Source organism: Macaca nemestrina, chromosome 5 (genome assembly GCF_043159975.1).
Source record: "Macaca nemestrina isolate mMacNem1 chromosome 5, mMacNem.hap1, whole genome shotgun sequence".
NCBI lineage: Eukaryota > Metazoa > Chordata > Mammalia > Primates > Cercopithecidae > Macaca > Macaca nemestrina.
The window spans coordinates 38,058,042-38,074,330 of NC_092129.1; the positions used below are offsets into that span (position 1 = coordinate 38,058,042).

The 16,289-nt window shown below is 38.6% G+C and overlaps 1 protein-coding gene across 16 annotated transcripts in view; it reads left to right on the forward strand.

Moving 5' to 3' along the window:
- LOC105465636 (EYA transcriptional coactivator and phosphatase 4) overlaps positions 1 to 16,289 on the forward strand; it is a 280,315-nt gene that overhangs the window by 142,589 nt on the left and 121,437 nt on the right. For all 16 annotated transcript variants that reach the window (XM_011714173.3, XM_011714183.3, XM_011714174.3 and 13 more), the window contains one exon: positions 1,543 to 1,592. In XM_011714173.3, the coding sequence (XP_011712475.2) occupies positions 1,543 to 1,592 (50 nt within the window). The remainder of the gene's footprint in view (positions 1 to 1,542; positions 1,593 to 16,289) is intronic.

Below are 16,289 nucleotides of genomic sequence, written 5' to 3' on the forward strand. Positions count from 1 at the left end.
CCTTCCTTCCTTCCTTCCTTCCTTCCTTCCTTCCTTCCTTCTCCTCCTTTATTCCTCTTCTCCCTCTCCTCCTCCTCTTCTTCTTTCTCTTTTTCCTTTTCTTCCTCTTCTCCCCCTCATCCCCTTGTCCCCCTCCTCCTCCTCCTTCTCTACATCCTCCTCCTCCTTTTCCTTCTCCTCTTCTCTCTCTCTGAAACCACTTTTTTTTTTTTTTTTTTTTTTTGCCCCTCCATCTCATGGTACTGATTACCATGTTAAGGGCATAGAAGACATTACATAATAAAACAGGATGACAATCTCTTTGCTGGTCAGTTTTATTTTCATATTGTGTAAGTGTATACACAAGATGCAAAAGAGACTACAGAGTTAATCAAGAAAATAATTGATTTCCCAGGTTATAAAAATGTCTGGACTTTGTATTAAAAGCAAAAGACAGGGATTTTTGAAAATGTAGGGTTTTTGTGAGTTTGTTTTTTAAGCATTCTTCTGAGACAGAGGAGGAAAAAATTACTTTGTGAGTTGGAAAGACAATGCTGTATCTTCAAAGCGTAAGACTTACTTTTAAGTGGTACTGTTCATATTGCAGTTCACATTGCACACATGTTCCTCATAGTATATATTCAGAAGGTTTTTTTTTTTTTTTTTTTTTTTTTTTTTGCTTCCAAACCACGTATTGGAAGTAAAACTCCTTGGATTCCATAGGTTGCATAGTTAAGTTACTGAAATATGAACTCCCAGAAATAGTGGGCTTATAAATGTATATTGTACATTTTTCATGTTAACCAAGAGATTTTTGAAGTTTAGTCTACTCTGCATATACTTTTAAGACCATAATAATCAGATATAGATATATGTGCTTGAAGTGAAATTGTGGAAAGCTATGGATTTCACCATCTTTAGAGATGTATCACATACTTTTGTCCAGAAATAGGTAGCGTGCCCTAGAAGTATGAGTTATTCTCATCCTTTACCTCTGTGGGTTAAAAACCACAAAGTTGAAATACAGTCTGCAAGATATACTGAAAATATATGTGTGAAGCAGTGCTAAACTTAATTGATATGTGGAGACATATATAAAACATACAGCCAGTAGATTGAGAAAATGAAAATTAGTATATGAACATTTTAGTTAATGCTATGCTTTGCCTCAAAGCCTGGTGTTTATTATTATGTGCTTTTAGTAGGAGACAGAAGCAGTATCAATTGGAAAAACATTTCTTAGTGGATTGAGAACAGTATAGCTTTCTAGTTCCTAAGTGGGAAACCTGGTTCTTTGGTTTCTTTGTTCCTAGTTAGGCTTGTCCCCAGTTATTTCAGCTGAACATTTTACATACTAATGGAGTCCAGGGAAGTGTATTTGGCAGCTGTTCATGGGATAATAATGAAATACACTATTTAGTACTGTATGCTGCTGCTGTAAAGTGTGGGGGGTATTTTATAGAGAACTTGGTGAACAGAGCTGTATCCACTTTAAATAGCGTGTGAACCTGAGTGAGGAAGTTGTATTTTCATGTGAGAATAACTAGTACTCTTTTCTTACAGGTAAAGAAAACGTGCACAGAATCAGATGTTTCAGAATCTCAGAATTCCAGGTACAGTAAAATAAAGACGGAGACTCCACTAAGGAGAATTGCAATTTTGGAGCACTAGTAAGGTGTTGTACATGAGACACAATTGTGATTTGGAACATTGAGCTTCTTGAAGAACTTATCTTTATGGAAACTGTATATCATGCTGGCTAGCGTACCACTACTCATAATATTAGTAAAAACGACTGTGATTGAAGTCAGTTTTAAGGAACCATAGTGGAAATATCTCTGGAAACACGTGAAAAAAATAATACCTTGGCATTAAGTTAATCTTCATTTTTTGTTCTAATTTCTTTTTATAATGTTTTGAGTCTAAAATTGTGCCAGATACTGAATAACTATCAAATCTGTATTTACAAAAAATAAAAAAAAAAACTGTGATATTTCTTTTTCTTTGCAGTGAAACATTGCTAGGTTTTGAAACTGTTGTCAAATTAGGAAACTCATAGTTAACTTTGGCATTCTCATTTGGGTTGTTTGGAGCTTGTGGGAATGATGAATTAAAGTGGTCAGACCACTTCATATAGGAATTTAGCACCATTTAGTTGTTTGTGGTTGAACCAGATGCCCAACAGATTTTTTTAGACCTACACATTTTCATTGCTTTCATTTCAAAGTCCAGGCTGCAATTTTGAATGGATAAGTAAAAGTATCATAAATACTGTGACAATAATAAACACATGTTCTTACTATGTTACGAGTGATATGACTTAACCTATTTGTATTCAATTGAGAGATGAGTCTCACTTTACCTTGTCCTACTTGCTCCAGCATATAGTGCATGTAGTGATTTTCTTGGTACACCAAAACATTGCAGATCTAGGTAAAATATTAATGGCCAAGGCCAAGGCAGGCGGATCACCTGAGGTCTTGGGAGCTAGGAAAAACAAAGCAATATAATCATCCTTATTATTAATATTTCATATCAAAATTGTTTAGCTTTGAGGCTACTCAGGATTTTTGGACAGATAATACTATGCTTAAGTAAATTTTAAACTAACAGAAAGCAATCAAACTGATTCATTGTTCATAGTTGGTATCATTAAGTTGGAGAAGAAGAAGAAAGAGTTCAGAGCTCAGTGTATTTAAACCTGGAATTAAATCATTCTTTTTTATCTAGAAAATCCCAGCCCATGTGGCCTTAAAAATATAATTTTATTTGTAAGAAAAAATAGTTGTTTTTAAAGACTGCTTAAAATATATTTGTCATTTAATAATAAACATCTCTGTAAATGGAAAAGTAGCCTGAGCTCCTGGAAATCAGCAGTTAGTTGCCATGGATTAGCTGCTGCTTAAAGTTTCCTAATCTATAATATAAATGGGTAAAATCAGGCAAATCAATTTCTAAGAACTTCATAACTTTGTACTATCAAAAACAAGCAACAAATACAATAATTTTTCTTAAAATGTGAGATGGAAAGACCTTCAAGAAGACCTAGAGTCATTTGGTGGTTCAGTTTGCGCAGACATTTTGATAGTAACACGTCTCCTCTCCTGACCAGTGGTGCAATGGCCAATCTCCACACTCTGGTCAATATCCATCAGTAACATAAAAATGTGACTGTTCTTGGATCCTGTATTTATTCACCAATATTAGGTCTGAGAGTGCCAGAACTGGCACTTAGTTAACATATTGATGGAACACCAAGGAGAGAATAAAAATATACTGATGAGCAGTCGGCACAAAAAGGATACAAGAATTTACTGAATAGTGAACAAATCAAGGAATGCTTAAAATAGCATTTATTATATTCATGTACTGAGGTTCAGTTTTTGTAACCTGTCAAAAAACAAAAAAATGACAACCAAACAAGAAAAAATGTCTCTAATACAGACACTGGGCAGCATTATTTTAATACATACATATGTGGGTACATTCTTTTTTGCTCATTAAGAACCACAGGGCCGGGGGCGGCGGCTCATGCCTGTAATCCCAGCACTTTGGGAGGCCGAGGCGGGCAGATCACGAGGTCAGGAGATTGAGACCATCCTGGCTCACACAGTGAAACCCCGTCTCTACTAAAAACACAAAAAAATTAGTCGGGCGTGGTGGTGGCCGCCTGTAGTCCCAGCTACTTGGGAGGCTGAGGCAGGAGAGTGGCGTGAACCTAGGAGGCAGAGCTTTCAGTGAGCCAAGATTGTGCCGCTGCACTCCAGCCTGGGTGATAGAGTGAGACTCTGTCTCAAAAATAAATAAAAAAACCACAAAATATATATTTTCTCTCTCTTCTTCCTGTGTGTGTATATGTGTATCACTCTGTGTGTGTGTGTGTGTGTGTGTGTGTGTGAAAGAGAGAGAGACAGAGAGAGAGATTCAGACTGAGATTTAAAGCCTGGAGCTAGGTAATTTTTTTCTAAACAAATATCAAGTAAAGAATTGAACTCAAAATGAAATACTGTATCTGCATAAAATGTGAGCCAAAGACCTACTGCCTAAAAAATGCTGCCTCACTTGGAACCTAAAGCTAATATCATTCATTTATTTAGTTAGCTTTATAGTATGTTGATTTTGGATTTGAAATGATTAGAAAAAATGCAGATGGAAAGTGTTTTTACAGTAGGGAAATAATTAAATTGGGTGTGGAGACTTTGTCAAGAGAAATCTTGAAGTGACATATGTGTATCAGCAAATTCTTTTTCTTGCTTGGCCTTAATTCTTTTGGGGAGAAATGCTTGGGCTACAGATGTAATGGTATATTGGGAAAAAGAGAATTTACAAACCCATGGAGTATAAATGAGGCACCAAACTATCTTCTTTGAAATAGGATTACATGTATATACTGTAAGGCAGACATTAGGGATAGTATTTTTTCCCTGTTTCCTAAAGCTGCTAAACTTGATGTCATGTGGAAAGGGATATGATGTGCTTTGTGTAAAATTTGACATTCCTTAAATGTTTTTCTTTTTCTGCCTTGCTATGTGTGCTAACCAGGTCCAGGATGTACTATTGTTGGACTTTGTTCCTAAAACTAATGTTAAGCATAAAATGAATTTATGAGAAAAACAAAGTTAATATCCTTACCCTAAAATTAAGTTTGTTACTAGATAGACCATCTTAAAACATAAACTGAAATGATATTTTGCATTGATTTTTTTTCTGTATTCATGGTGAATTTATTTGTGCCAATTTGGGTCCCATTTGACTCATCACCAAAAATACATGGTTCTTGTGTAATGTAATGAATAGCTCCTGGACAAATGAATTTTACAGCAGAAGTTTCCATGAATCTTATTTGTTTAACTCCTCTACTTGCAGTTTTTATTTCTGATAATGAGGCGAGGAAATAATTTATCTCATTCTTATATTGCATACTTTACAAATATTGTAGGGTGTCTCTGTGTTAAAGTAGTCCCTATAACACACAAATGATTTCTCTGTTGAATTTCTATTTCTGTTTCTCTTTGCTTTTTCTCTCTTGGGCCACTGACTAGCATTTTCATCAAGAAGAGATCAAAGACATAGGAAGGAAATAAAACTCAAAATAGGACATTTTTATTTTATACTTGTTTTGTTAATTAGGGAGTGAATGGAAATAGAAATTGTGGTGAAATTGGGCTGTGAAGTTACTTAACAGGAATTAAGCCAGCTCTTGTCCTTTAGTAGCTTTGTTTCATCCTGGCCACAGTGTCGCCAGTAGAATATAGTAAGGAGATCTAAGGAGAATCTCAAAATATAGGAAGAACTTATGGTATGTATGAGCTAAGATGATAGTTTTTCCACATGGAGAATAACGAAAGATTCTGTGGGTAGTGGGGAGGATTGACTCTTCTCCACTTCATAAGTTAAAGAAATTGAGTCTGCTGAGAGCTTAATGATTACCTGAAATTAGCAAAGGCCTTGGTCTGTGTCTTCTTGCCCTAGTCTTTACTAACTTTCCAATTATTAAAAGAAAGGCAAAATGACCTTCTGGTTTTTAAAGAAGCATTGGAATTAGTTTCAGTTTAATATGTAATATTTAAGTGAGCCTCAGGGAGTTTATCTATTCAATGTCTACATGCAACAGCTTAAAAAAATGAAATTCCCAATTCCTATTATGTAGACAGTTGTGATTTAATAATGTTTAATGTATTAAATTATACATACTTATTTGCTAGCAAAATAATTATTGCAGTACTTCCAGAAGACTGAAATGTTTATCTGCATACAATTGCCTATCTCAAAATTAAATGCTGTATTGTTTTCAAAGCAGGGAAAGCTGAGGGCTCCTTTGTGAAACATGCATAGTATTTTGCTGTGTCAAATCAGAGGTCCATCTAGCCCGATATTCTGTCTCCAAGAAGTACCAAAAATCATTACTGCCAGTTTGCATTTTTCTCAAACCTGGAAGTTTAGGATATAGTTCTAAATACCTTAGATTCTCTCAGTAACACGATCTGGTTGTACAATCCACAGAATTAGGTAACCATTTCTTGGACTTAATTATATTATTATCATATATTATCTTTTTGACTAATGAACCGAGGAAATTACTAATCACCATGCAAAGTAATAATTATTAAAAACCTCCTCTTTCAAATTGTAAGGCATACTTCCCCTGAAAATGATAGATATTCTAATAGGTAAATATTCTAAGAGTGTGATTTAATTCTCATGTCATTTATTTAACCTGAGTCATATTATAGCTTAATCTTTTTCTTCCCAGTTTGGAAAGTGTTTTGTCTTGTTTCAAAATGTGGCCTCATGTGGATGCTTCTCTAGTCTTTTGATCATTTTTGGCTGGAATTTACTGGAGATTTTCTGATTTGCTTTACCTTTTCTGCGGCGGGATGACGGATTCTTGGAGATGTGGATGCAGATGGGGCTGTGAATGAGCGTGAATGATGTCCCCTGTTTTGCTGTTAATTGTGTCTTCTGTAGCTGGCCTATTTTGATCCTTTGTTCATGGTGGCATCCTGTGCCGATTTCCTCAGATAATTGTCTGTGGTGTCTGCCAAGTCACTTATTTCAGTGATAATTGCAGATTTAAAAAACAGTCTCAGCCGGGCACAGTGGCTCACGCCTGTAATCCCAGCACTTTGGGAGGCCGACGCGGGTGGATCACTTGAGGTCGGGAGTTTGAGACCAGCCTGGCCAACATGGTGATACTCTGTCTCTACTAAAAATACAAAAATTAGTCGGGCATAGTGATGGGCACCTGTAATCCCAGCTACTCAGGAGGCTGAGGCACGAGAATCTCTTGAACATGGGGGGGTGGAGGATGCGGTAAGCCAAGACCATGCCACTGCAGCCTGGGCAACAGAGTGAGACTCGGTCTCAAAAAAAAAAAAAAAAAAACCCAAAAAGTCTCAAAACATAGACTGTTGTTTCCTAAATGTCTTATCATGTATGTGCCCAATCAGCCCTTCCAGTAGCTCATTGGGAACTCCTGGTATCTTATCTTTATTGGCCAGTGTAGCTGAGTGTTATTTGTACACTTGTTGACTTCTTTCTGCACTTCCCCTGTAGAGTTCATCATTTTCTAAGATTAAATGAATGGGCAAATGAGAATAAAATAGTACATGTCCCATGTCATTGTTACTCAGAGAATAATTGCTTATTATGTGTTTAAATTGAAGAAGACTCATCCTAAAACCCATTAAGGAAAAAGGGATAGGCTGCAGCCAAAAGGAAGAAGGGCCTCACTGTGGCATTTCTGCTTTCACACCGTGTTTATTTAACCTTTGCCTCACTGTCTTCAGCTCCCTAGGTTTTATTCTTGATGCTTTTGCTTTTCTTTCATTTCATACTTTTTCATGTATAATCTCTGTTTACAACTCTTGATGTGGCCCACAGTGCCTAGCATGCTCCGCCCACGTCCTTCTGCTTCTGCTTCTGCTCAGTGTGCATGAGGTGCTGCTTGTTAGGAGGTCTGCATTCACCAGTGCTACTCGCCTCTCTGCAAAGGACGGGACTCTCCTTCCCTTTCAGTTTCTCCTTTCCCCGCCCACCTTTGCTTACCTACGTCATTTTTTTTTTTTTTCTTTTGGAGACAGAGTCTCCCTCTTTCTCCCAGGCTGGAGTGCAGTGACCCGACCTTGGCTCACTGCAACCTCTGCCTCCCAGGTTCAAGCAATTCTCCTGCCTCAGCTTCCAGAGTAACTGGGACTACAGGTGTCCGCCACCACACCTGGCTAATTTTTGTATTTTTAGTAGAGACGGGGTTTCACCATATTGGCCAGGCTGGTCTCAAACTCCTGACGTTGTGATCCGCCTGCCTCGGCCTCCCAAAGTGCTAGGATTACAGACATGAGCCACTGCGCCCAGCGAACCTACATCATTTCAAATCATCTTCCAGATGTTTTGCACCGGTTGCAGCACTCCCCTCTTCTCTAATTAGAGACAACTTAATGGTTATTCATTTCACTAGTATAGAGACTTAGAGCTTGATTTTGTAGGTCAGGCATCTACAAACTGTAATCTGAAAGTAGAGATTGCTAGGGACAGACCTTTAAGTGGAGTGGCAGCCAAACTCCTCAAGAAGCTCAGTGCTTCTTCCTTAAGGAAGCCTTCCCTAGCCAGCTGACTAGTCCAGCCCCACCGTCATATGGCCACGGGGTACCATGTTCTTCTCCTTCAGAGATTCTGCATTTGGTAATTGCCTCCCCAGTTCACCAGACTGTAAGCTCTACAAGGTTAGAGTTCATATCTGCCTTTGTTCACCATTGCCTCATTAGTATACAGCACATGGCCTAGCACATAGCAGGTCCCCAGTACATATCTGTTACATGAACGAATAACTTCCAGATACACAAATCTGGCTTGCAATTGCTCCTGGAATATCTCTTTTAACCACAAATCCCTAGTGTAATTTTGTCAGGGATTTCTCTCTGCCATCTCAGCTCCACTTGTGAAAAATTGTAATTACACTTCTTTCCCCAGGGTCTTTCCTTTCTAGTGATAAATAATTCTCTCAGGGGTCCCATCTCAGAACTTTTGAGCAATCTTTGACTTCTTGCTCCCTTTCCTAATCCTGGTGGTCATCAAGTTGATATTCAGCTATAGCCCCCCAATTTTCTATGAAGCCGTGTTTTTTGAATTTTCCTCTGCCATGCTTTTTGAATCTCTTTATCCTGCTTCATCTCACTGCCACTGGGAAAGTTCAGAATCTTGCCACCTCACCTCTGAATGAATTCAGTAGGTCTTCACATGACTTACTTGGGTCTAGACCCTGCCTTTCTGTTCTGCCAAGACTGTGAGAGCCTTTCTTAATGACACTTTCCATATGGTGTTGCCCTGTTGGTTAATTGATCAGGCAGTATTCAGTAGACAGTATATACAGAAGCATGAGCAAATAACCTTAAAAATTTGTTTGTGCAAGAAGTAAAAATGTGAAAATATACTTTTTGTGCCTAATTACTGCCCACAAAAGGTCAGGGATTTTCTGGGCTACCTGTTGTCCAGTCTTCTAGTTCCCTTATATTAATTTTTGAGACAGACTTTCGCTCTGTCGCCCAGGCTGGAGTGCAGTGGCAGAATCTCGACTCACTGCAACCTCCACCTCCTGGGTTCAAGTGATTCTCTTGCCTCAGCCTCTTGAGTAGCTGGGACTACAGGTGCCCCCACCACCACTCCTGCCTGTTTTTTGTATCTTTAGTTGAGGTGGGGTTTCGCCATCCTGGTCAGGCTGGTCTCAAACTGCTGACCTCAAGTGATGCACACGCCTTGGCCTCCTAAAGTGCTGGGATTACAGGCGTGAGCCACTGTACCTGGCCCTATTTCCCTTATTTTGCTGTGTTAAATGTTGCTTGAGTCTCGTTTTGTATTCTTCCTATAACTCCAAACTGACATAGCAGTGCATGGCTCTAACATGAGTCCCAGAACATTCTAGGAAAAAATATATACCAGTTACATAGGTATGTTTTTCCATCTCCCCTGCTGTCTCCATTTCCTACATATATCATAGAGTAAAATCGTATATGTGTGAACTCTGTGGCCACCCAAGTGCATCTATTTTTAGGTAATACTTATCTGGTAACTTCTACAGATGAAATCATTTCATTAGAGGGATAGAGGAGAATAAGAGCACAGAGTGCAGTTTGAGCACTTGGGGTTAGTGTGGTTAGGAAGGGTTTCATGGAAGATTGGGGGGCTATAGCTGAATGTCAAAGAATAGATGAATTCTGAAGAAAAGAAGGAAAGAGAACTCACAGTGAGGTAAAAACAAACAAACAAACCAAAAAAACCCAGGAGCTGAAATTGAAAGGTATGGTTTTTGGATGGTGAGTAGTCCCCCACTTGGTCCATGTGAAGAAATAGTAGATGAGATTAGAAAATTTAGCACAGTTTATGGCTGGTTTAGATTGCTAGTTGTTTTAGTTAGGACTCTTATTGGTTGCAGCTACTGTGGTCAGCCAGTTGAAGCAGAAAAAGGAAGTTTTAGTATCTATTACTTTTTTTTTTTTTTTTTTGAGATGGATTTTGGCTCTTGTTACCCAGGCTTGAGGGCTGGAGTGCAATGGCACAATCTCAGCTCACCACAACCTCCACCTCCCAGGTTCAAGCGATTCTCCTGCCTCAGCCTCTCAAGTAGCTGGGATTACAGGCATGCGCCTAAGCAAAGGATTAATTTCTTAACTCGGGAAAAGAGGGCTTGCTGAATCTCAGAAGGTATGGGAGACACAGATTATCTCCCTGTTCATCTCTGTCGCCTTTGCTTCACCGGTCTGTGTCTTTATCTCTCTGGTTGATCAGCCTTATTTTTCTCCAGGCCCCACAACAAGAGGAAAATGCTCACGTGACACTGCTCCTGATTTTATACATTTGAGCTCTTTAGCCACCCAGATAATAGATTCCTGTCTTTTTCATTATCTTAGTTCCAGATTTCTAGGGAAGGGAATGTTTTCAGAGAGTCAGGGTCACAAAACAGAAATGTGGCTTTCAGGAGCCACCTCTGGAAGCCTGTGAATTGGGTTGGGAGGAGCTTTCAAGCAAAGGATGAGGGTAGTTAACCCACAAGTGCCCTCTACTTTCTACTCCTTCCCTTCCCAGGACATTTTTAACCTGCTAGTTTTATCCAGCACCTACCCTCCCTCATCCTTCACTTTATAATCTAGCATATATAAACTAGCATATATCAAGGAAATTGAAAATGCACTTCCCCCTTTCCTAATTGGAGACAACTCAGTGGCTATTCATTTTACTACTATGGAGACTTCGAGCTTCATTTTATAGGTCAGGCATCTACAAACCGTGATCTGAAAGTAGAGATTGCTGGAGACAGACCTTTAAGTTGGAGTGGCAGTGAAACTGCAAAGTAAGAGGAACTCAGTTCCCCTCTTTATATAAACTCCTGTACCACTTTTTGGCCTCCCTATACCCATCCCCAAGCTGACCAGTTCCCATTCAATGGACCCAGTCTTCTCTTCGGCTCTCAAATGCCAATTCAAATGCAAATTGCTTTCTCCATTTCCTGTGTTTAGTTGTTAGATAATTGTCTGACTAATGCCCTCAATTTTGCCAAAATTAGTGTCTAGATTTCAACTTAAAAAAAAAAAAAAAAAAACAATGTTCAAACATACCTGCAGAAAGGCAATCAGCAATCAATAACCTAGAGCCCAGATTTGAAACTTGGCAAGCTCTCTTACAGGTATTGAGAGCTCACCAGTAGATTTCTGATCACGTAATGATATAATTAAAATTGTGCTGGTGATGACAGATCAACTGTGACTCAGGTGCTTGGAGGCAGGGAGACCAGCTATGAAACTTACTTAAATGGCTGGAGAGACACTTAGCAAATTGTGATTATTTTGGGGAGGCATTACACACTATTTTTTTCATAGCTTAAACACATTTTCCAAATTGTCTACAGTGGATACTTATTTCTTTTGATTTAAGAACAAAGATATGCATATAAAGCATGAAATAATAGATTTGGCTTGAAATAGGCATGGTGGCAGGGAGAAGGATCTGGTCTCTTCTTTCTGATAGCTTGCATTATTCTTTAGAGATGAGAAAATGCCTGACTTCCCCACATGTATTAGTGATTAATTCCCGAAAATGGCTATGTTCCTGGTCAGCCTCTCCTACGGTAAACTGAGCTCAGAAATCTTTGTGATTAACAGTCTAAAACTGTCCTTCTGGAGACTGTTAGCTGCTTTGAATTAATTTGGTCAGAGTACTTCCTCATGTAAAGCAGCATTTGTGCAGTGACTTCTCTCCAGAGGACCTAAGGAGCTAAGACAAGACTCTGCTTTGCATCACAGGGGTAATTAGAATGTTGTTGATTGAGGGCAACAACCCTCTCTGAGTATACACCAAGATTGCTTAGGGGTTATTGAGCTTCATAAATCCTTATTTTACACTTAGAGCATCTGTAGTGCAGAAGTTCTAGACTCAATGTAAGTAGAAACATAGAAGCTTTTAGGGTCCACTTCATGCTGGGCCAACTTGAGATGGGAATAAAAAGGGGAATCTAATGGTTTTCCTCTCAGTAGTTCAATTAAATGCTTCTTCTCCCCTTTAAAAGTACTATTTATTGTGCATCTACTATGGGTCAGGCACAAAATACTTGAGATACATCAGAAAACAAAACAAGAGCTTACATGGTAAAGGAGTATGTTAGAAGGTAATACATACCCACTAATTGAATAAAAAAGGGAGGATCAGGAACATTGCCGGGGGTCGGGGGGTCGGTTGTGGTTTTAAATTGGGTGATGTTTTAGCAAACTTAAAGGAAATGAATGAGTGAGCCAAGCAGAGAGCTGGTGGAAGTGCACTCCCTTCAGTAAAAGCCTGCCTGGCATGTTCAGGCAACAGAGGACGGGGGGACAGTGTGGCTAGAATAGAGTGAGCCCAGAGTTCAAAATTTGAAATAGCAATATTCTAGAAAAAGCTACCATTTCTAGTCTTTTCCATATTTTGGAAATATTTACTTATAATTTTCATAAACCATTTTCAAATAAGTGTCTCGGACTAATTGCCTCTTTTGTCACTGCTCCAAGATGGGGCTGATCCCCAGCCGGGAACACCTCTCTCGGCCACACCACACATACCTTCTAAGACTAGGGCTCTCTCCTGATCAGAAGGATTCAAGATTCTTCACCAGTGGAGCTCGAAGCCTTAAGCCTTTTTCTGAAGTAGTGTTCTTAAAGTTTCAGTCTTAAATATAACTGAGGGCTTAATAGAGATTCCAAAATTTTGATTTCTGACGGTCCAGAGATTCTGCTTCTTATCTTACATTTAATCATCACATTTCAGTTGTCTTAGCAACCTACACAGTATTCTCATTTGCTTTTCAATAAGCCAATGGATGAATGGGTTCTTTGTTCATGTGTTTATGAATTTCTATCACCTGATACTTGATGTCTTTCGGGCATACTTACTATGCCAAATAACTGTCTTTATATTCCTAAAATTCACATAGCTAAAATAAAGCTCTACGTTTTCTAAATATTTAAGTTTCCAATGAGAGAATATCCAACATAAGAAGAGTTGGGAAAATGTATATATAAGCTTGTATTTTAAAAATACTTTTGCTTTAGTTATAATTAATTTCCAAGGCTCCACAGACTTGGCAAACTCAATTTTCTAGCAAACCTCACCCACGCAGACGTATTTGAGAATTACAGAGAGAGAGAGAGAGAAAAAAAAAGCCTATGACAAATCTAGGCTTCATAGAGCTATCTCTGAGATGTTGTCTCAGAATGTTTTGTCTTACGGAATGCATAGTTTTAAATTCTGAGTGAAGGAATGTATTGAAAATGTTTAACAAAGTACCTGCCACCATATTATGTGAATTTAAATGACTGCTCTTATTACAAGTAGGCATAGTGATAGTATTGACAAGTGACAGTCTAATGACAAAAAGGAGACAAAAATAGCGAAGCATAGATGTAAGAATGCAAAATGCTTAGTCACATGAGATATTTTGGCATGAACACTAGAAGCCCAGTATGCTTTAGTAATCCCTGAGGACACTGATATGCCTTAGTACTGTGTGATGATTCTCACTAGTGTTGGTCACCCTGATTTTCTCAGTAAAAGTTAAATTACATTTAACATCATAACATTTTAGAATTATTTATATACAAAATGATCCCTTTTAAAATATGCTGTTGCTTAAAATGACCACAGCTCAGCAACACACAATATTTAACTAAACCATAATAACCAAATTCCTTGAAGGTTCTGGATAGGTGAGGTTATCTAGAATTATTCCTTTTACATGCTAACATGGGCAACTCAAGAGTCTGGATCACTTAGGGATTTTTTTTTTTTTTCTCTAATCCAGGTCAGGTACCTAGCACAGTATGTGGCACATAGTAGGAGTGCAATAAATATTTATAATATGAATGGATGAATGAATGAATGAGGAGCTAGTTTTTATATTTTGGGGAACGAAGTGGCAAGTTCTTCAAGTCTTTACCTACACTAGTCTCACTACCGTATGCCATATAAGAAGGCTTAAATGTCATCTGTAAGTAGGATCAAATCTAAGAAAGACCTCTAAGTTTGGGCTGAGTGTGGTGGCTCCTGCCTGTAATCCCAGCACTTTGGGAGACCAAGGCGGACAGATTATTTGAGTTTAGGAGTTTGACACCAGCCTGGCCCACATGGTGAAACCCCGTCTCTACTAAAAATACAAAAAATTAGCCAGGCGTGGTGGCACGTGCCTGTAGTCCCTGGTACTCAGGAGGCTGAGACAGAAGAATCTCTTGAACTTGAGAGGTAGAGGTTGCAGTGAGCCCAGATTGTGCCATTGTACTCCAGACTAGGTGACAGAGCGAGACTTCATTTAAAACAAACAAACAAACAGACAAGCAAACAAAAAAACCCTCTAAGTTTGCTCTAACAAGTAGAGTAACTGTGTATCCTAGCTTACCCACATAGAGTCTCAGTTTACACTTGGTATCCCAGCTTCCGTTTTGGATAGAGACTTTACTTTCAAGAAAATCTTGTTTGCATGATGAATTTAATGGTTATCCTAATTAAAGTCATCATGTCCTTACCAAACGTTTTTGAAATAAAAATGTAATAATCAGTGAATTTCCCTTTTTCTATCCCCCCCTTCTTCTCTCCCTTCCTATCTTAGGATGACTTCTTTCCTATCTTAGGATGACTTTTACCATGGGAATTGCACTTTTATCTTTAATACAACACAATATGTGAAAAAGCTCTTTGAAAGGAAAGATGACTTAGGAAATAATGGTTCAGTTTTTGTAGACTTGGCTTCCATAGGAAGCTCTTCTAATGCATTCTGTCATGCGATTAATTTGTCAAAATTCCATACTTGTCAGAAATAATATAATTTTTTTCAAGAACATACACAGTCTTATTACATGAAGTGATGCAATCCTATACTATTTATCTTTTCTGTATTCCTCATTCTCTTATTTTCTATTATTCTTCAAATAGAAGAGCTAAAGTCCCAACTAATGGGGATGTTAAATATCATGCTAGAGCCTGGGAAAAAATGATTAATGTGGTTTGGTGGGATGCCAAGACAGATGCACCACACCCTCCTCAGTGCAACAGCTGTTGTAGTAAAGACGGAAGGCATTAGATGGGAGCACCATGTCTGACATTGAATGGGAGGCAAAACAGTCTATTGTGGCTCAGACACTGGCATTTACATATTCTTAACCATTATGTAATGTGTGTGCTGTTGGGGTAGTTATTATCCTAGATTTTTCTCATTATTTATATGTGTTTGTGTGTGTGTGTGTGCATGCATGCAACATGACTGGAAGTGTGGATGACCCATCAGTATTTCTCCGAAGGGGATTTAGAAGGATTAATTCTTTCTATGCAGGACTGACCAGCACATGACACAACCATCCTACCATGCCTTCTTCCAGATCTCAGTAGCAGTCTCAGTCACAACAAGAACCTCAAACTCCCTGCCGTGTTTTCACACTCTCCTGGGTACCCAAGAGATGCATGATTTTCATCAGAGGAGGATACTGTGTATCCTAAAAATTCACATCTCATGGACTTAAAAAGATGTGGAAAATACAAGCCTTAGAAAATGTTAGTGAAGCAGACCTTTTAAGGGCCCAGAATGAATCACTCAGCTTAGCTGGAAAAAGCATTCTGTTCTATAGCCTCTGACAATGAACCACGGCATGGCTGCCCAGATGCTTAACATTGCAATGAGGGCATCTACGTGCCAGTATAGGCAGCAAAGCACAACCCCTCAATACCTTAGAAAAGCAACTCAAGGTCGGTTTCCCAGTAACATCATTTGACTGTAGGTACTGCTCGGAAAGAGTCAATAAGCTCCAGATCCTGAATTCAAAGCCTTTTCCTGACACTGGAAGAAGAGCAGTATGAGGTTTCAAATTGTTTCCAAAACTCTTACATTTCCAGCATCTTTTCTCTTTCCATTCCATTCCATTTCCAATCAGCTCCATTCCATCTAGCAAATTCTTGATATTAGGGCATACAGATTTTTATAAAATTGAATTTTATTTCATGGAAAGGTTATTTTCTTTTCTTCATGCAGTTAGAATTAGTGATCTTTGAGGAATATTGGAAATAATCGGCATTTCACATAGTGATAACTGCTTCTTGATTTATTGTTTATCAGTGCTCTAAACAGGGTTTGGAAAATATTTGGAACTGATTCCTTTGCATGTATGATATATCCCCATGTGTGTTAGTCCGTTTTCACACTGCTGATAAAGACATACCCAAGACTGGGCAATTTACAAAATGAAGAGGTTTAATGGACTTACAGTTCCACATGCCTGGGGAGTCCTCACAATTATGGTGGAAGGCAA